At 40.3% G+C, this 21,639-nt stretch overlaps 1 protein-coding gene across 6 annotated transcripts in view; it reads right to left on the bottom strand.

Annotated features, from left to right (window-relative positions):
* LOC129727178 (apoptosis-resistant E3 ubiquitin protein ligase 1) overlaps positions 1-10,679 on the bottom strand; it is an 83,280-nt gene extending 72,601 nt beyond the window's left edge. For 4 of the 6 annotated variants that reach the window (XM_055684724.1, XM_055684723.1, XM_055684726.1 and 1 more), the window contains exon 1: positions 6,176-6,937. Coding sequence is in view for 3 of the 6 variants with exons in the window: in XM_055684725.1 (XP_055540700.1) it covers positions 6,176-6,248 (73 nt within the window). In the remaining 3 variants the exon portion in view is untranslated. Of the gene's footprint in view, positions 1-6,175; positions 6,938-10,161 lie in introns of those variants that run through there. The other 2 variants (XM_055684721.1, XM_055684722.1) reach the window with 2 other exon arrangements.
* Between the last annotated feature and the right edge of the window lie 10,960 nt (positions 10,680-21,639).

The following is a 21,639-nucleotide window of genomic DNA, read 5'->3' as shown; positions in this document are numbered from 1 at the left end:
TCCGCATCACAATCGGTTTGTTTGAACAGCGCAAAATGATAAAATGACATACTGTCATCTTCGCCAGAAGCTTCCACTTTGTCTCTCATGATAGGTATGAAACGAGCATCCCGACTTATCGTCACCTTGTTGGTCTTCGTTTCGATGAACCGCCATGCCTTATGCTGTATCGAACAACCGACAAAAGTCAATTTTTCGGCTTTGGATTCCAGCTTCGATCGCTTGATCTCAGGAACAAACACGTATGCTGATGATCCGAAAACTTGCAGGTTCGAGACATCTGGCTTGACTCCATTCCATATTTCGTACGGTGTTTGATCAATCGGCTTCGTTGGTAGCATATTTTGAAGATAATTCGCCGTGTTGACTGCTTCACCCCAGTAACGGTTATGCATACCTTCTTCCACCAGAGAACGGTTCTTTCTTTCGGCCACACCGTTCTGCTGCGGTGTATATGCTGCTGTGAACTGTTGCTGAATGCCTTCACGTTTTAGGAACGCCATGAGTTTGAAACTACGATATTCTCCTCCTTGATCGGATCGTAGAACTTTCGGCGGCCTGCCGAACTGCGTTTTCATTAACACCACAAATTCTTGGATTCGCTCGAATGTTTCTGACTTTTCTCGCAAAAGGTACAACATTGTATACCGGCTGTGGTCATCAATCAGCGTCAGAAAATACCGACGACCACCCGGAGTTACTGTCCTCATTGGTCCACACAGGTCACTGTGTACCAGATCCATAACAGCCGTTGTTTTCTTTTGGGATCGCTTTGAAAATGGCAACCTTGCCATCTTTCCCTTTATACAAGTCTCGCAAGGTAACATCATACCACACTCCTTGATCTTGATGCCAGTTGCTAATTGTCGCTTTTCCAGTTCCTGAACCGCCTTGACTTCACGATGACCTAGCTTCCGGTGCCAGTCATGTAAACAATTCTTCTTGTTGCAATGCTCGTTCACGGCGCCCACGCGTTCCACCATGTGTAAGTGATAGAGTCCGTTGCTACGCCTCGCCACAGCTGCAATTCGTGCCCCTTTGGCAATTGTACAGCCGTTCCCGTTGAACTCAACCTTTGCGCCTCTCTGAACTAATTTTCCCACAGATACCAGATTCATGTCTAGATCGGGAACGTACAGCACACCAGTTAGTCGAATCTGCTTCGCTTCACCAGTCTGCCCATAACAGTGAACTTGGCAATCACCAACTCCTTTCACAATGGCTGTCTTCCCATCAGCAACCGTAACGAATCTTGGAACATCATCTCGTGGGTCCTTGACAGACACGAAAAACTCCAGATTAGCGCACATGTGTGAACTGGCACCAGAATCCACAATCCACAAATCTTCATCAGCAGACTCCGCTTTTCTCGCTTTCGCCGGTTGTTTAGCAACTTGTTTAGTCTCCTTGAGAACGGATTTTTCGTTGTGAGAAAACTCACCCTGGTTTTGTTTTTGCCACAATCTGCAGTCTCGCTTCTTGTGACCGGCCTTCTGACAGTGGTGGCAAACGATGGCTCTCATCTTTCCATCCACTTTTAATACCGCCGAATCAGCCGAAACCATTCCGCTTCGTTTCTGAACCTCATTAATGATTTTATCCTTCACAAGGGCCAGCGTAGGTTCGTCTTCCGACCGGTTTTCCAGGGTAGTCGTCAGAGCATCAAAAGAACTCGGTAGACTTCGGAATACTAGAATTACCTGCAAATCGTCATCCAGTTTAGTACCGGCGTTAGCCAGTTTGTCGAACAGGCTTTCGAATACTTGCAGATGATTTTCGATGTCATCTCCGTCATGGAATTGCAGGTCACAAATTCGCTTCAGAAGATGAACTTTTGCCGTCAGCGACTTTTTCTCATGCTGCTTTTCGAGATTTTTCCATACTACCTTTGCAGTTTGCGTCCCCCGGATATGCCCGTGTTGATTCCTGCTCAGCAAAAGTCCGATAGTCGCACGCGCTTTTCGATCCCCATCGTCCCAGGCAGCTAGCTCCGCGGCATTCGCTCGATTTGCAGCTTCTTCCGGCTTGTTTCCAGGAACGATGTATTTCCAAAGACCTTCGCGTACCAACAGAAATTCAACTTCAAGTTTCCATGCTTCATAGTTTTCATTCGTCAGTTTCGAAATTCCGGATCTTTCCATCTTTAACTTTGAATGGCCCACAACCTATTGTACTTGAGAGTGGTGGCCGTAGATCGGATTTACTACTAAATGGAAATACGTCTTAACTTGACGATGGACAAACTAAGAATGAACGTTTATTAAAATTTATTCTATGACATTAAAATGATTATTCGTCGCTTGCTAGGTTTACACCTCCAACACCTACGATGCACCGACTCAATCCACGTATTTCAAACCGCTTCGTAGGGACGCTGCATATTCCAGGATTAATCTCACTAAAGAGCAAAATGTGGGATCGTTAAATCTTTGGAAATTTTCATAATGAATCCCAGCTGCGATTAGCTATTTCGATTATTGCCGAGTATAGGATTTAAAACAGAGCTGGTGATATAACGAAACACCTAAATTCTTGATTTTTTCAGTTCGGTTCAGCTGTTCACCTTGGATTGTTTAGTTGAATGTAATGGGTTCCTTACGTCCTCGAAATGTTATTACTGAACATTCTACAACACTCATTTTTTATAAGTTTAAAAGACACTGGTGTGACGGAATCTAGGTAAGTCCTGCCAAAGCCTATGACGCATATTGTAGGTCAATTGCTTTTTAATGCCAAGTTCTCTATCTCTCCTCATAACTCCAATTTGCGAATTTGTATATCCTTTTGTTTCAATTTTTGTGAGTTCTGCTTCACACAGTTTTAATAATATAAAAACCAGTTATCGGCATTAGAAAAAGATCAGTTGAATTTATTATATCAAACGTGCCTCGCGTGTTTTATCCATCCGAACGAAATCCATAGTTCTCTCCGGCGCTTTTTGGACCGCGTAAAATCAGGCACCAATGTTCAAATCATCTATTAGTTTCTGCAATCCTCGTATCACAAAATACATCTTTAAATCATCAGCATAGATAATTTAATAATTATTAAAGAAAAGTGTAAACAACAGGGGTTCCAAGTTGCTTCCTTAGGGCACACCAGAACATGGGGAAAAACGAGCTGATTTCATTGGACCAATTTTTACGCCTAGAAATCTATCGCTCAGATATGAACGAAGCTAGTTGGACATCCTCTTAGAAACTCTTAGTTGAAACAATTGTTTAAAAAGTTTGTGAAGATTTACAGTGTTGAATGCAGCCTTGATGTCGGTGTGCACAGCATCAATCTGTGCACCGTTATCCATAGCATCGATTCAAGTCGTTGGTAATTCGCATAATTTACTTTCAACTGATCGCTTCGAAAAAATTCGGTGCTGGGATGGACTGATGTAATTTCTGCACGAACTGAACAACACATCTTCAACAATGGTTTCCAGACACTTTGAACCTACTGACAATGATGTGATTCCTCGGTAGTTAGATACGTCAGTCTTATCATCTTTTTTAACACCGGAGCCATACAGGAAGATTTTCAAACAGAAGGGAACTGTTGCAATTGTGAAGACTTATTAAAAATGTTTGAAGAGGCTAGACTAGAGAGGTGCAACATGGGGTACATTACCCGATTGATGGCTTGAGTTTTTGTTTCGCAGACTCAACCATAACATTTGATATTTCAAAAACGTCAAAATTGAAAGTCTCCATTGGCAGCAGCAAGGGTTTCTTCTGAAGTTGGTACACGATCCACGAAAACACCCGTAAAATTTTACGAGAATAGATCGCACTTGTCCTGGATGCATAATTGCGTGAAGGCCACTCTTCTTGGGTTTTGCGTTCACAATAGCTCTTTTAGGGTTATGTCGTAGATCATCCTGTTTACGCCTTACAAAACGTTAGTGCAGAAAGCGATTGTATCCGCGATAGCTTCGGTTAGCTTCATCAAATTGGCGTTCATGGAACGGGTATCTTTGATAGCTGTAAAGTTTCGAGAACTTTCGCCGAAGTTTACTAAGGCGGGGATTAGACCAAGCTGGTTTTCTTGGAGGTCTGCAGCGCGGAACCGTGATACAATTCAGCAGAACGCAGTCAAACACCGTCGCTGTGGTGAATTTTTGACCAATCAACCTGCTCAAGCAGTAGAATCAGAGCATCATAATCACCTTATATAACCTTATATAACGGAGATGGTAGACAGAACACTGCGTAAGTTAAAGCTGGATATTGTCGATCAATAGGAACAATTTGTTCTTGAGCAGCGTTGACGACATCGTTCATCATACTCGTGTTCAAGCAAGGAAATTTTCACTTGTTTGAAATATTTGAATGCAAATGTGTTTTATGATTTAATGCGTATCATTCAATCATTCTCACTCGCGAACAAGTTTCTCCTAAAAACGCTACTGATTGTGTTACACTTCTTATCGTTCCAAAAACCGTGAATGGAGACTGAATGATTCAAATACGATAACATCTATTGTATCCAAGTTTACTCGCATTCAATAGTCGCTACAGAACGTGAGACTGTGTTTAAATCTGACTTGAACAAAATTTCATTGTCGTAGTCCGTGGTATGAAGTCAAGAAGAGTTTGATTAGACATTTTTTTCTGGTAATACAACGGATCAGCAAACGCACAACCATTGGTTGATTCTTTCCAGATCAATCGAGGAATTTCTGAATTCGCTAGATTTTCGTGGATTACCACCTTACAATTTGCAGTAAAGTGACATTTTTCACGTGACTAGCTTTCGTAAAATAGCCACGGTCCATACAAAACCCTCGTCCACGTAGAATTTGAATGGCCTATACTGATAATGTTGCAGAATATTATTTAGCTTCGACTGCAAAATGGCATCAGGCAGGCGGTAAAAAAAATCAGCAAAAGAATAAACACATTCAACCGGATTAATCAAAGTTTGCATGCTGAATTTTTACTGTCAATACTCGTGAGCTTACAAAGCTTATACGGTATCATCTTTGAGCGATAAAGTATCTAAATTCATTAAAGTGTTACTTTCGTGTCACAGTACCGAAAGGTCATGTATCTATTTTCGTGTGGTTATCAGTTTAATTACTCAGGTGTTAGCTCTACCATAGATAAGTTATTTTGGGTGAAATCCCATTTCAACTCTCAGACGAATTGTAAGACAACCAAGTTTCTTTTTGTGAGAATATGAGAATGACGTTACAAATTTTAGACTAACTATTTTTGACACACAATCTTTTAAGTTTTCTAGACTGTTCTTCTAGTAAAGGTTAAAAATTGGGATAAGTAAAGCATGTATTTACAACGCGTTTAAAAAAAATCTCACATTCGAGCTGCAGAGAAACCTTAATATTAAAAACACAATTGAAAGAGGTAAGATGATTATACCCAGTGTATATGGCTTTATCAGTAAACTAAAATTCACCAGAATATCATTTTTTTGTTAGTTTCAGGCTTATCTCTGCCATAGATAAATTATTTGAAGCAAAATCCTGTTTTCACTTTAGGAGTGATTTTGGTTTGACGCATGTTTTATAAGAATCGAAGGTCTCCTTAACAAATTTTTCATTGGAAGAGTCGATGGTTAATGCTCTCTTGATCTCAACTGTGTTTAAGTTGGCTTGAAACGAGTGAAATCTAGCGATTGGGCGTTATTTAGTGGTTTTATAACAAAAAAAATCCTGGGACAATGACCCAAATTTTAGTTTCTGATGCCAGATGGATAAAAGAAAATCAAATTTCAAATTCGTTATGTGATACACTTGAAAATTTCACGTCACATAACGAATAATCAATTTTGCGTGATGATTTCCCCTGCAACTGTAATGTGGCAATGATCATCACTTATACATTAGGTTATCAACCAAAAACTGGTAAAAAAATATTCTACATGAAATAAAATTGCTTTTTTTTCTGGGTCAGCTCAGCTTCCAGCCAATCAATCATTCCTCCCTTCTCTCATCGTTGCTCCCCTCCTGCAGCAAAAGTTAGTTTTCCATCTCGACGACAGTGACGAAAACAAAACCTCATTAGCAGCGTTTCACCGAAAAACGCACTAGTGAATGAAAAAACAGAATTGATTTATGTCAATCGTGAACACATTTTAGCACTCCTCGTCTCTATAGCTTGGCCAGGAACACAAAAAAACGCATCTCACTCTGACCCAGTGCACACATAGATCGGTCACTTACTGCGGAACGGAGCGACTGGACCGATGTCGGATTGCAGCTTGACAAGATAGTACTGCTGCTGCTGCTGCTGCATTTAGGTGTTAAAATTCGCAACCTAAGTAGGAACTACTAAAACTACTTCCACATCGCGCGTGGGTGTGCGTTTGTTTGTTCTTCCGAGGACGGCACCAGGCACAAATCACAATTTCACACTTGAAACACTTGTTTTTTTATCTAACTCATTGAAGGCAATAGCCCACAAGATCGATCACATAGTTTGATTACAGTTTTTCACAAAGATTTTCCTGCAAAACAGTCACATCCCAGCAAAGGCAGGACAAAGGACTTTCGCAACTCTTCCCCCACTAGCAGAACAGTTTTCCCAGCTTCCGCCTGGGTTTTTGCTGCGGTGGAAAAGTCTCTAATCACAATACACTTCTTCTTCGCCACCGTTCCGTTGTGTGCGTGCAATATTTGCTTCCGCACGCGTCTTCTGAACGCCACGGACGGACAATAAAACGCGTGTGTGTGTTGCTACGAAGCAGGGAAAATTTCTCAATGAAACGCAGCACACCGAAGATTGCGATTGCGGCGGTGGAAAAAATGCTACAGCACAACACAATCGGTCCGCTAATCATGGGTTGAATGGCAGCACACTCTGCGCCCTCTATTTTCCCAGCCAGGCTGCACAAGGAGGCAGAAGAGAAAAACTAGCCAACGGTTACAGCAGCGTGTTTTGCTTCGAGTTTCGTTTTCCGGAGATTCTGTAACCGACGAGTGACAGACGACGACTAACCACGAGCGCGCTGAGTTTTCCACTTTTCTATATGCTGCCGCATGCGGCTGTATGTGTGTGTGCTTTCGTAAGTGAAATTGTTTGGATGGAGATGGAAGTAGTTTGTAACTGCTGGAGAATATCGGGGGCAAGAGAGAGAGAGAAAACAAACAGAGATAAAAGGAGATTCTCTGTATATTTTCACAAGCGATTTTCCAATCCATCATTGCTGGTTGTGTTCGGTGCCTTCTCGAATCGGCGGCGGTCATCGCATCGCATCGCACGACTGTCGCCAGACAACTTGTGTGTTTGGATCCAAGCATGCTTTTGATGATAGTAAATGCCTTCTAGGAACATGGCATGACCTAGTTGTGGTGTGCGGTGAGAGAGTGCGAGAAAAGGTTGCTCTATTTGCTCCTGCTTCGGCAAGCATAAGCGGCACGAATGATTGAATTATTTAGTTCTTTGATAGGTTTCATGTGAGGGTTTCGTTACAGCGGTACGGTAGCGAATCTTTGGTTTCATATTAGTGGTATCCTTTCGAAACATTATCGGCAGTTAGATAATGCTTTAGGAGCCTTTTTTCAGAACTTTGCAGCGAATTCATGCAAAAAGTCTTTTTTCCAGCAATGTTTTGCTCCGATCGTACTCAAAATTATTACAGTTGTTCTTTTTCGAGAAATTTTAGACCAATATTTTCCTGTTTGGCCCTCAAGGTAACACTTTCTGAAATAGGGTGGCCAAAAAATCAACTTTTTTCAAACCTTAAATTTTCAAAAAATTGAAACTTAAACGTTTGACGTCAAATATAAGATAATTGAAGCGCCTTTCAATACAAGAAAGAAAAAATATGTTTTAAATGATAATAACTATGCGAAAAGTAGGATACATACCGTATTTTGGCGTTTGAGTCGATTCGAGAACTACAAGACCCTAGGATTTAATTTTTGTTGGGTTCCTCAGATAATTCTAAACAAAACAATCAATTTTTTACAGAGGTATGTTTGTTTTAATTTGGAGATAGAGTGTTTTTTAATCCTCACTATTCATTATGTCTACCATGCGTCGCTATTTAAAAAAGCAGCAGCAATGCAGTATTAGAACGCGAATCATATACATTCGTTTTGGAGGGTTCTAGACCCTGGATATCGTATCGTTTGACATTTATGCATTGAGGAAGCTTTTTTCAATGGAAACGCATGGTGGTCATTGAAGATTTTTGTTCTTTATGTTTCAGTTTTGAGTCTTGTCTTGTAAATGAAACAGTTGGTTGCAAAGTCTGTGTATAATAAACAGAAGGTCAAGTTCGGAATGGTACTATAGCACCAAGGCGCTGCTTTTTACATTTTAAGATTTCTTACATCTTTGATATTTTCGTCATTTTTTGAAATTTTTGAAATTTTTGACTTTTTTGACATATATGACAAATTCACCACCGTGGACAAATAACATAACAGACGAAAGAAGATACAAGGGCAAGAACAGAAACCAACGCACATCGTATCGGAGAGTAGTGAAGATGAAAGTGTGAACTCGGATATCCCATTTTCTGAGGTAGTAAGGGCATAAGCTGCCTCGCCACACCGAAAAAAATTATAACCCGTTCGAAGAAACAGCAGCCGTCTTTATAATTTTGTAACTGGCACCGTAAAGCCGAATCGCATTGTACCGTGTCTAATAAACAATTTAATAAAAAAAATCATTTTTGACATTTTCGACATTTCTAACATTTTTGACATTTTCGATATTTTTGACATTTTTGACATTTTTGACATTTTTGACATTTTTGACATTTTTGACATTTTTGATATTTTTGACATTTTTGACATTTTTGACATATTTGAAGTTTATCACGTTTTTGACATAATTAACATTTTTGAACAATGTTTTTCCTAGTTTTGATTCGACTGCTCCCAGAATAAGCAGCTTACAACTGTCAGTTTAGGCGAAAGACAGTCAACCAAACAAATCTGTTTCATTTCTCAACGCTTCAGTTCTATCAATCAGGAATGTTACGTCGATACTAATAAAATGCAACCCTTCCTAGGCCGGCTTAAAAACACCAAATCGCTGGCAAACATCAGATAAAGCGGAACACGTTTCCAGCAGATTTTCCACGCAACTACCGGATAAATAAATTTTCCCCAAGCCCCCCCGGTGAAGCTCCGGCTATATTCACTCCTAGGACTCCGGCATTAACGTTTGCCACGGCCACCTGTTTTACATTAGACGCAGCAACAGCTAAAAACAAATGAATGAGCGAAATTCGAGGCCAACGTAAATCGGGTGATTCATCGGATGGAGGGACACCGAAATTTTTGGCACGCTAAGAAAGAGCTTGTATACGTGATTCATTTTTCACACAAGCTTGTTGAAATTGTTGCATTTCTTTCGCTGAAAACCAGTCCCTGAGATCGACGTTAAAAGCAAATTGCTTTTCGCGGTTGTTTGAGGTGTCATTATTACCTCGTCAGTAGCGTCGGCTTGACTGCCGTTCCTAAGTGCACAGTGCTCTGCAGGTGGTTTTTCAGAAGTTGAAAATGTAGTTAGAACTGTATTCAAAAGGATTTTTTGTCCAAATAAGCCGCAAAACAGAACTGGTGTGCCAGATGAAAGTGCACTTGTGAAATGTTAAAGTCACGCGAAATGGTTCTAAATCGAGGAAGGCCCTGGAAATCGAAAACCGTCGAAGTTGAGCATGTTTCGCAATTGGTCTTGACATTTTCCCATAAAAGTGTGTCGTTTGTTATTCATGTGTCAATAATGGGCAATTGTGAATGCTTTATAGCTGAGGTTTACTATTCATGGAGTGGAATAATGCAGGAAAGTAAACCTTGATATGCCATTTGGTTGTTCGGTGTGCTCTCAGGAACAAGTGCCGACGGCTTATATGTAAACAAATACAATCTGAAGCACTCACTTGGCATACGAGCATGCGCTGATAATAACTCGGGTGTAAACGGGGGAGTATTGCAATATGTTTACTCCACCTTCATGCCAGTGACCCAGATCAATGTTGAGCAGCCATGCAATTATATAAAAGAACCAATTTTTCATGGCTGATTGAATTGATCTTGCCGAAATCGAGTCGAATTGATGATGAGTGCCGGCCACTCGTACTTTAAGAACCCCAATTGTCTGCCCGCAATTTTGCGGAATGCGCCAGTTGTATTTCGACTTTTCTTTATCATCCTTAAACTGAGACAAATGGTAGCTTAACACGGAAACTTACCTCTGTCACGGAAGAGTTGCCTGTACTTTCCTAATTGGTTCTGTTCCAACCAGTCGTCAACGAGGCTAGCCGAAAAAGATGACCCCCGGGAAACTTTTCTGCCAAACAAGATCTCGTAATCGGCGGAACTCTCCGGGAACCATTCGCTCCACACGCACAGCACCAACTTCGAAAGCGATATCGTAAACGTCAAACTCAGCACCACGGCCAGCAGAATTTTAATACAGCGAATTATCATGGCTTCTTTCCTTCGAAGACTGCAAAACTTCACAAACCGTATCACGCAATAAACACCTTTCACAAAAGTTCTTCGACAGCACCCATTCTGCTAGCACCGACTGTGACAGAAAATAACACTTTTAATTAGCAAAACTATGCCATTTTTTTTCAATTTCGGCATCGACCGTCACTTGAAGCCGTCACAACGAAGCGATAATGGCCGTTCAGTTCCAAACGCTCTGAGAACGGCACACTCCATGGCCTGCTGTGGTGGGTTTCGTGGGAGGACGGTGTAAACAGAAAACCCACACGACCGAACGAAGGAGGGTTTTCTTGTGAGTGCGACTCACGGTTTTGGTTGAGAGAACGTCAACAAAAGCACGTGGGTCCTCTCTGCACTCGTGGGTGAATAATGAACGAACCGGAGAAACGGCTTTCGCTGGTTTTGCTCAGCTGTTGTTTGTCAGTTGAACGCCGGTTGCAGGCCCCTGACAGCTGTGCTGTATTACATAATAAAAACATGTTTTTGCAATGGGGTAAAAATATTGCCGGCTGACAGGGGGTTGCGGCAGACAGTGCCATCTTTATTCTATTTCCATTCACAAAAAAAGCTTAATGGAGAAGCATGGCCATAGTTCGGTCGAGCATGTATATATATTTGCTTATTAGCTTAACATCTAAGTTTGTACGATTCCTTAACAAAGTGCGTCGCAGCCGAGTAGGATAGCCGCAAAGGCCTCTACGGAGTAGATCACAATTCTGGGGCGGCTTCAAACGAAGCCGTAAGCCGGTACGGCGGCTCCGGTGTAGGTGCCAACCGGTAGACCATAGTCTGGTACAGCAGTGTATGGACTTGTCGCGTATGTGACCGGGTACGATGATCCTCCTCCATAATAGGGATTGGGAGCGAAACCGTACGTGTAGGCGGTAGCCGGTATTCCATACCGTAAATTCGGTGCTGCATAGCAGGTCATGACTAGCACAAGAAGAACTGTAAGCTGGAAGGAAACCAATTATTGCAATGCCTACTGACGTTGTTTTGGAATTACGGATTCGACTTACCAGTTTGAGCATTTTGATCAGCTTTTGTTGGATGTTGTGCGAGGACTGACGGTGAGTACGGTCCAAGTCTTTCTATTTATACCTAGATAATTCATCTTCTTATTTAATATTCTACTAGTGTACAACAATTTGAGAAAGAAATTGATTTCGTGATGCCAGAAGCAAATCGCATGTTTTATGAAGCGTGTTTGAATGATAAACAACTTGAAAAGATCGTCACAACATTTGAAAACAAGAGGAAAACAATGTGATATTTTGCAGTAAAAGAAATAAGAAACATTGTAAAATTTTAGGATTAATTGAGGGCAGTAATAGTCTCGGACATTTTGTTTCTTTGAAAATAACATTATTATATCTAGCAATAGCCAGACCGGAAATTCGAAGTAAAAATTAATTTCTGTCTACTGGAAATCGTTGAAATAATGAGAACTTTTATTCTTAATATCATTATATTGACTCAGTCTGTAAGTATAAATATCTAGCTCATAGCAATTCAGAATAACTTGAGAAGTGTTGTTATCGAAATATATATAGTTTTGTAAGCTGTCAGTGGTCACGCACACGCCAAACGCAAGTTACTAAAATTGCCTTCTTTCCTAGCAAACTATGAGCCTGAAGTACACCAAAGTACCGTCTGCCGGGGTGAGATTAAGCCACGGGAATGAGATTGAGCCAAAACGGGAAATACTTGTATGTTAAATTACTTGAGATTTACAAAACCAAATACCTCAAATCCAATACTTTATGAAACATGACATATTTATTCACAACTTAGAATGGAATATAGATAATATCAGTGAACTGTTTCGCTTAAAGAATGTTTCAAAGTACACGGTGAAAAACATGCGCAAATAACGTTATCCAAAAATGTCCCAGGAAAACCAACCCGATCAAGAAATCACATCAACTTACTGCTCAGTTGGTACGTTAGGATGTCGTCTCCAATATGTTGAGGAAATATTACGCATTGAACCTGTGCCGGCTCAGAAAATAATGTTTTTCCAAACTGTTCACTTTTCGAGCCCTTTTGGGGTGAGATTGTGCCAAGTTATATTGAACGGCACAGTGAGCGGAATTCACAATCACGACAAAATTATATCATAAATTATGTTTTTTGTCCCCACAGCTATGGTATTCTTTGAAATAATGACTAAAAGCTTGAGAAGCTTACTGTTCTCAATTGTTAGATGGAAATTTTCAATTATTGATATTACTTATGGAATGTAACAAAATTTTGTACACCAATTCTATATAAACTGATGAATTTTAAAGAGAAGAAGGAGGGTTGTGGGTAGTTTCCAGAGGTTTTGAGATCTCCAATGGAATATACAGTTGTCAATGACACATAATAATTGAAACGAAAAGTCTTCTCAAACTTCATGTCCTAACGTTTCCCCTTATAAGGCTACCTGGAGACGCCACTATGTGTATAGAGACTGTCTACAAGCCACGTTCTTATAAATAATCACTCTATACATCAATTTGATCCAGCCATACATTTTTATATAATTCATATGATATATAGTTTCTGATCAACCCCCTAAAGCCCCTTAATAGTCCACGTTGTTTATGGTCGTCCCCAGAGTTGCCAATGTTCCAGTTTAAATTGGATTCTTCCAGTTTTTTTCAAGTGATCCAGTCAAACAGTTTAATCCCGAAATCTTCCAGGTTTTTGTATATTTTCCAGTTTTATCCAGATTTTTTGGACACTCAAGCTCCGACAGGTTTGGAAATATTTTTAGAACGTAAATTTTGTGGATTGATAAGTCATTGTAGCAATTCTTAACAGCATTTTCAGTATTGTATCTACTCGCATGAAACACGACCAAATTAAGGATTGTATTGCATGGTTGAGATAAAAAGACAAGTAAGTTCAGTAAGACGAGCAAGTTATTCTAAAACTAACAAATAGATTTTATCAGATTATGAAGAAAAGAAATAATTGCAATTACATAAAAATAAAAACAATCCATCTCAAAAATATTATATGCAGGCGGCATTATTCAAATTGATTCCAGTTGCATAGCAGTTCAAAAATTGTTCGTATTCACTGATGTAACGTAAGAAAACGTTGCATCAATTCTTTTGTTAAAAGTTATAGTAAACGATAAAAGCTTTATTTTCTTGGATTTGTGATAAACTGGTTGCGCAATTTCAAATTTTGCTCCTGTTGAATGTACACCCAGTTGCGAAGGGGGGGTCCATCCAAACTCCAGTTGCGAAGGGGCGCAAGATTAGCCACGAAACGGCACGATAGCTGGTGATAGAATAAAACAATAGGCAGTAGAATCGTTAGCGTGCAGTTGAGAAGTCAATAAGTGGAATTTCATCTGGAACGCATAGAGGCTGTTTGTTAGCGTCAAATTTGTGTCATCGTAAGTGGTCTTGTAAAATAGTTTTTTTGTCTTAAATAAAGCATGTTTAAATTCAATCCGTATAGCCTTTAGACAGGAAAGCCGGACTGTAGTTTGTAACGTGAGTCTGTTGTTGAGAAACTAAATGTAGGTAAATTAGTGTGAAATTTTTGTGGTTAAGTACCATTTATGTTAATAAATTTTAGTTCGAGTTATTGGGAAAACCTTTACTGTGTGGAATCATTTCTCCGAACCGAAGGGTCGAAGCAACAGCTCCTGTAAATGAAAATTTTCAGTCTACAGTTCAGTCTACAATTTCAACAAAATGTAAGCCCGAAGTTGCTGTATTTAAAACTTATATTGTATTCAATAACCATCATAAAGAAGCTCTCTCACAATTTATTTTTTCAGTATTTTGTAAATTTATTTAGAATCCAGTTTTTTCTTCAGCATTCTACCAATTCAAATTAAATTTTTATTGGCAACTCTGGTCGTCCCTATACTTACTGTTTTATCATGTTAGTCATGTGGATTATTCGTAGACACACTACTGTTCATTTAACAGGTATTAAATTCAACTTTTTGTTTCTGGCACAATCTCATCCCATGGAAGGAGTGAGATTGAGCCAAAGTTCATGTATTTTTAGCAAAATTATAGTTTTTTGTAACTCAACCATATTTGTTGTAGTTGATAACAAAACATTCTAGAATGCATTGGTGTATTTTGGATCGAATTCTTTGCTTAAATGTGTGCGTTAGAAGCTTGAGATCAAAAAAGCATCATTTTTTGGCACAATCTCACCCCGGATGACGGTATGTTATTTTTTTGTGTGTTGAAACGCAAACACTACTATCGTGACGACAAGTTACCATTGATTGCATTTAGTCCTCTACACACCTCCCCTCGCCTGGGACGGACCCATTGAAGCGTGAGGAAATCAGAGTGAACTGAGTCTTAACTTTTTTAGGCCCACGTGTTATTTTTCGCACATGGGTAAATATTCTGGTCCAGTTGCATCGACAAAAACCGCCAAAAATATAATGTTTCGCTATAGACAGAGGAAGATGATTTCGGGGTGTGAAAGGAACGTAGTGTCATAAATATTCAGCATGTCAGAGAGATTTGAAATTAACCAAACCACTATTTGTTGATTATGAACGTCAATCTATAGTTACAGCTTCATCAAAATTAGGTTATTGAGTGACGGCACAAGACAGTACCCGACTATGAAAAAGTCAAGTACAACATGGGTTATTCAAAACAAGACCAAAACACTGTGTGCTCCAACGTAATCCTTCAACTATACTCCGACATTTAAACTATACGGATAAAGTGATAATTCACTTGCCGATATATGAGAATATCACCAGTCATAACGACATTAAATCATAAGATATTACGTCATTGCTTTATAAATACAGATACAGAATAAGATTACACTATTTGTCATTTTTTTGAAACATGATGTCAAATTTGATCACCGGTTTTTATTTTAGATGTTTGAACGCCATGTAGTTTTCGATTTTTTCTAAAATCAAACATAGTTGCTGTCCTTCAAATTCGTTGAATATATTTAACAGTAGGCAAACCCTTTCATTAACTATGCATTTGTTGATTTGTGCTTAAAGAAGAACAAAACAAATTCCGAAATCGGCGTAAAAAACCGCGTAAATTCCGAAGTTCGCGTTAAAAATATACTTCATTCGCTAAAAGTATTTTAACCATTTCTGCTAGAAAATAAAATCGAAAAACAATAAACAGCAGTATTATTTCCACCTACGAATCGAACTCAATATCAAGGAAAAATATAAAACGATTAGGCCAAATCAGTGAATATTCAGTAATTGGATTAAGTAAACTCATCGGACACTCTAAATAAGCAATTTGAAAATGAAAAACTATTAAAAACATATCGCGTAAAACAGACTTTTCTTAACAGTCTGCGTAAAATCTGAAATTCGCGTAAAAAAAGGCGTAAATGTCGCAATCCGCCTAAAAAAATTCTTAGTGTGTTTCTCGTTGGCACCCTCATACAGATTTAAGGTTTGCACCACGCATTTCAGATTTAACTCTATGATGGAACGCGGGGCACAGAGTTTTCATGCGCGAAATTGATCATGTGTGAGGTTATATTGGAGTATCTCAGAGTGATTTTATCTACCCAATAATGATTAGGAGACGTCAGTATCATGTTATTCTAGGTTTTGCTATGACTGTCAAAAAGTACGGAGACACACTTTTGCACGTGTGAATGTTTTCTGGAGTTCGGTATTTTCTCATGGACAACTATTTTGCGAACCGTTACATTTTTCTCAATTACATTCGTTTTTATTTGTTTTGTAAGTTTTACTTGAAACTTAACATCATACAGTTGAAAAATTAGACTCATATTCAAGTTATACAGTTTAAACGAAAATTTATAAATTATTAAAAAAAAAATTTTTTCAAAAACGGGTTAATAATGGAAAGAAAAGTTCTGTGCAGTGGTTTCGTATGAAAAGGAAGTTGTTGATTCGTTTTCAAATTAACAAACAATCCAAGCGTTTTCATGATATACTGACAGAAGGATGTTTCTCACAGTTAAGGTGAAGAGTTAAGTTAAAATTAGCGTTGACCATCTACATCGAACTGTCGAATTGTCATAGTTGAATGTTGATTCCAAGCTTGATTTTTTGAAGGAGGTTAATCATTTTAGAATAAATTCCAGCATTTATAGTAAATTCATTAGTCCAACATGCATTTTAAAAGTGGCTAGCCACTACGGGCCAACTAGTTTTAAAAATAATGAGGATAGAAAGGGATTCAAATGTAATGCAGATTAAAATAGCTATTCCCTCCTTCATTAACACCACTAAAGTACAGAAAAACCAATATCAGAGGAATATACCTCGTACAAACTTTCATGGTGATCATGTTTGGTATTTAAGAGTTTGGAATGATTTTCAAATTCACTGTTGTAACACACGCCCTCCGCCCTGCTCACCTTTTTATAAAATGCACCACTATACATTCTCCGAATTAAATGATAACCAGCAAGGCGGTTTCAAAATTATTTAAGGCTGACATCACCCCCCCCCCTTGCCTTGTTGTACGACGTCCCTGAAACATAGCATAGTCTCAAATGACATAGTAATGTCGTAATCTCCACGACTATCGTGAGAGACGGTTCAGGTTGACAGGGTACACATTCACCCGCCCCTCTAGCCTACACCTTTGTATACTCTCGTAGATACGTATACAGTCAGGTTTCTTTACACGGGCTCAGAAACATATTCCTCACTCAAAAATATCTGTATACTAAATTGCATGATGTACTAAACCAATAGCTTACAAATAACAAAGAATTCCTGATTAGAAGAATTCCTACTGAGATGAAGCAAAATAAATGCACATACTTGAGACCCCACGTCTAAAAGTGGACATGGTACTCAAGTTAGGTGTAATAACTAATTTTCCCCTTCCTCCCATCCCCGTGCAACGCTGATCAAGGTAAAATTTAAAGTCGTTGAACTAAATCAGATTCTATAGCTTCAAATGAAAATGACAGACAGACAGACAGACAGACAGACAGACAGACAGACAGACAGACAGACAGACAGACAGACAGACAGACAGACAGACAGACAGACAGACAGACAGACAGACAGACAGACAGACAGACAGACAGACAGACAGACAGACAGACAGGCAGGCAGGCAGACAGACAGACAGACAGACAGACAGACAGACAGGCAGACAGTAAACGAGAGCAGGAAAGGTACGCCCGGTGAAGAAGAAATTTCAGAGAAAATTAGAGATGACGACCATAAGAAGAGAAATGAAGAAGGTGAAAGCGAAAAATGGAAGGCTATCTTGAGCAAAAATCAGAAGAAATTAGAGAAGTCTGGAGTAGCAAATGTATCAATGTGAAAGGGTACAGTTTGCTAGAAGCTCTAGCAAAGCTGGAAGTCTCGCTATGTAAAGAAGGTGCTGTAAGGCAGCATCCATAAATTACGTAACGTTTATAGGGGGAGGGGGGGTATTCTTGAGCGTTACGATTTGTTACATAGGGGAGGGGGGAGGTAAGATTAGCGTTACAAAACGAAAAATCTCTGGGACGACTCTCCAAAAACTAGCGTTTTTATCAGGCAATTAGGTAGGTAATTTTTTTTGGGGGGTGGGCGTTAGCGTTACGTTTGCTTACATATGGGGGGTGGGGGTCCGAAAATTGAATTTTTACGTTACGTAATTCATGTATGTCGCCTAAGCACTTTTCGTAAAGATGGACGAGTATCTATTATCGACTTCATTTTCTGCAGCCCATCGCATCGAGTGTGTGAGGGGTATACTCACAGTGATCGCTAGGCGATTCGGTACTGCATCGGTCAACAGAACCCTGTAGCAGTACAGAGTACAATATCTTGCGAAGGATAGTGTAAGACGAAGGCTTTCGATAAAGACCTTTTTGTTGAGGCCCTGCGCATCGATGGCGGGCCAAAACGCGGATGAGCGGAGAGTGCATTGGCTAGGGCGTGTGATGCAGCCATGTCCAGAAAACAGAAGCCGAGGAACACCGCGGCCAATTTATTGGTAGTACGAAAAACTTAGCATCCGCCGAGCTAGTTAGCTCAGAACCAGGGCACGAGCCGAGAAAGCAAGCATCGCAGCAGACCAAGAGGAGGGCCACAAAACTGCATTGAATGATCTAATGATCTAATGACTTGGCCGACTACAACGTACGGCGAAGAAGTGACGCCAATGGGCTGCAAGTCTCCAAGGAAGAGCTCCTGAGTGTGGCGAACAAGCTGAAAAAGAAAAAAAGCCCCGGTTCAGATGGAATCTTCAGTGTAACTTTGAAAGCAGCGATTCAAGCATTCCTAGACATGTTCATAACGGCAAAGCAGAAATGTCCGGAGGAGGGTCATTTTCCGGTAAGGCAGAAGACAGTACTTTTGCCGAAACCAGGCAAGACACTGGGAATCCAGCATCGTACAGGCCGATTTGTCTGCTGGAGGATTATTCTCAACGAGGTCTGTCGAAAATACAATTTGGATTCCGGAAAGGCAAGTCTGCAATTGAGGCTATCCGTATAATTCTTGAGTTAGTCTAGAAGGCGGCCACACAAAAACGAAGAGGTAATCGATACCGTGCCGTAGTAACAATCGACGTCTAGAACGCCTTCAACAGTGCCACGCGGAAGACCATCGATAAACAGCATGCGAGTACCAAACTATCTGTGTAAGATTCTAGGTAGCTACTTCCAGAACTAGGTCCTGGTGTACGATGCTGTCGAGAGACAAAAGAGCTCGAACATTATAGCTGGAGTTCCGCAAGGTTCAATGCTCGGTCCAATAGTTTGGAACAAAATGTATAATACAGTGCTGACACAGTGATTGTTGGTTTTGTAGGTGATATGGGGCTATCGGTAACAGGTGAGCCTCTGGAAGAGGTGGAAATGCTGGATACCAAGGAAATCGGCATGATCGAAAACTGAATGCAGGAAGTGAAGGTGAAGATTGCACATCACAAAACGGAGATGCTATTGGTCAGCAACTGTAAAGCGATCCAGTGGGCAGAAATCAAATTGTTCAGTCTCATGGCCATTGGAGTTGTGAGTGCGTACCGAACAATCTCGTCAAGGCAGTAAGTAGCTATAATTGGGATGAAGCCGATTAATGGAGGACAGTGAACGTTTCCATCGACAAAACACCAGAGGAGTTCGAAAGATGCTACGACCAGAGTCAATGCCCAGTAGCTCAAATATATTAAGAAGAGAAAACTTGGAATGCCGTCAACAGTTCAGCTCTGTCAAGATTTGTGATATTCGTGGCTAGCGGTGTAATCTAGAGATGTGACATCGACAAGTACAAGAGCACAGCCTCCCTCCGAAGTAGTCGTTTAATAATGGTCCCGGGGAGATCGAGGCATACGAAGAGTTAGGAGATGTTTAGTGGGGAAACGCTCCGGCGGACACCACACCGTACCAGGGCTTAACATAAGGGTACACTCAAGTTAATCACGAAATAATTACAAAATACAGGCCAGACGTTTGAAGCTTCACCTATTTACTATAAATAAAAAAAAAAACAGACAGACAGACAGGTTCGCATTTACTCATTTACTTACTTACCTTACCTTAATGGCTGAATGTCCTAAGATATGGCCTGCATAACGCAGTTCCGCCAATTTACTCGATCCATAGCTGCCTGCTTCCAATTCCTTGGGCACTCGGTGCTCTGTCTTCTTCTTACTTTCGGATTTGAACTGTACACCAATTTCACAGGGTAGCTACCCGGTATTCTAGTAACATGCCTTCCAGCTTAAGCCACTTCCTGAATACTGGGTTCGTTGAAGAGACACACAAGCTCGTGGTTCATCCTACGCCTCCAGACTCCGTTCTCCTTCACCGCGCCAAAGATGGCTCTTAGCACCCGACTTTAAAAAACTTCGAGCATTGTCCACGTTGCATTCCCGTAGAGAACGACCGGTCTTATTAGCGTTTTGTACAGAATACACTTGTGGTGAAGACTATGGTTTTACGACCGTAGTTTTTTGTATGGAGCTCATAGAAGTAGTAGTAGTGTCCTGTCGAGCTAAGACCCGCTCACAAGCATATACTTTGTTTTAGACGGATTAATCTTTTATCCGATCCTATCTGCTTCACGCTTCAGTCGGGTATACTGGTCTGCCACCATCTCAAATGTTCTGCAGACAGTATCCACGTCATCCACAGAGCAGATAAATTGACTTGATCTATTGAAAATCATTCCCCGCATGTTAAACCCCGCCCGTCTCATAACACCCACCGGCGCGATCTCCCTGTCTCAATCAGTCTTGTAAGCTTCCTCGGAAAACCATTTTCGTCGAGAATTTTCCATAGCTCTTGTCGGTTTATTGTATGTGTATAGGGCACTTTTGGAGTATCTGTTGCAGTGTGAAGATTCGGCCAGTCATAGACCATCCTACCATGAAACCGGCCTGGTAATTTCCTACAAATCTGCTGGCTAATGGTGACAGGCGCTGGACCTCGGGCGGATGACCTCGGAGAACACTTTGTGGGCGGCATTTAGGACTGTGATCGTTCGGTAGTTCTCGCAGTCTAGTTAGTCGCTCTTCTTGTAGATGGAGCAGAGAATCTCTTCTTTCCACTTCTATAAGCTCCGACGCCATTCTTTCCAGCAGATTTGTTGTTCTTGAGCTGCCTGATTGCACCCTAACTTCACTAATTATTGTTAGTTGCACAGACCACGGCTCCTTCGCTTCTGTTGTGGTCTCCTGCTTACACGCCGTTCAGGTATTCATCGTAGTGCTGTTTCCACCTTTCAATCACTTCTCGATCATCCGTTGAAATTTGTCTATCTTTATCCCTACACAATTCGGCTCGTGGAACAATGCCTTTGCGGGATGCGTTAGCTAATAGCTATGAGATAAAAACTTTTTATAAATACAGTGCTTTTCAATTTTGTAACGGTCAAAAAATATTTCATCGTGAATTTGGCGAAATCGTTATTGCGTGGCACATCTATTTGCCCGTAATATAAAGAAGGCTTGGGAAAGTGATTTAGGAATTTTAGCTTTCCCTGAGCCATTTGAAGCATCATCATCGTATTAATCATGTAATCTATTTCTCTGATAAAAAAAAACTTCAATCAAGTTTAAAAGGTTAATCGAAAGAATGACTTGATTTGATGGCTTGCACCAGATCGTAGAGTTTCCTATTGTCATGTGAGCGAAGTTTCAGACCTATGTGATATTTCTAGGCATAATCTCCAGTGATTGAGCGCCCACGTATTTCTTATATCAAAAATTTTTTTTCACATAAATATTTAGGGTATAACTGCCTTGATGGACCACTTAGTAGCG

The sequence above is a fragment of the Wyeomyia smithii genome, chromosome 3 (genome assembly GCF_029784165.1).
Source record: "Wyeomyia smithii strain HCP4-BCI-WySm-NY-G18 chromosome 3, ASM2978416v1, whole genome shotgun sequence".
NCBI classification, from domain to species: domain Eukaryota; kingdom Metazoa; phylum Arthropoda; class Insecta; order Diptera; family Culicidae; genus Wyeomyia; species Wyeomyia smithii.
This window is presented reverse-complemented; position numbering and strand designations above follow the sequence as displayed.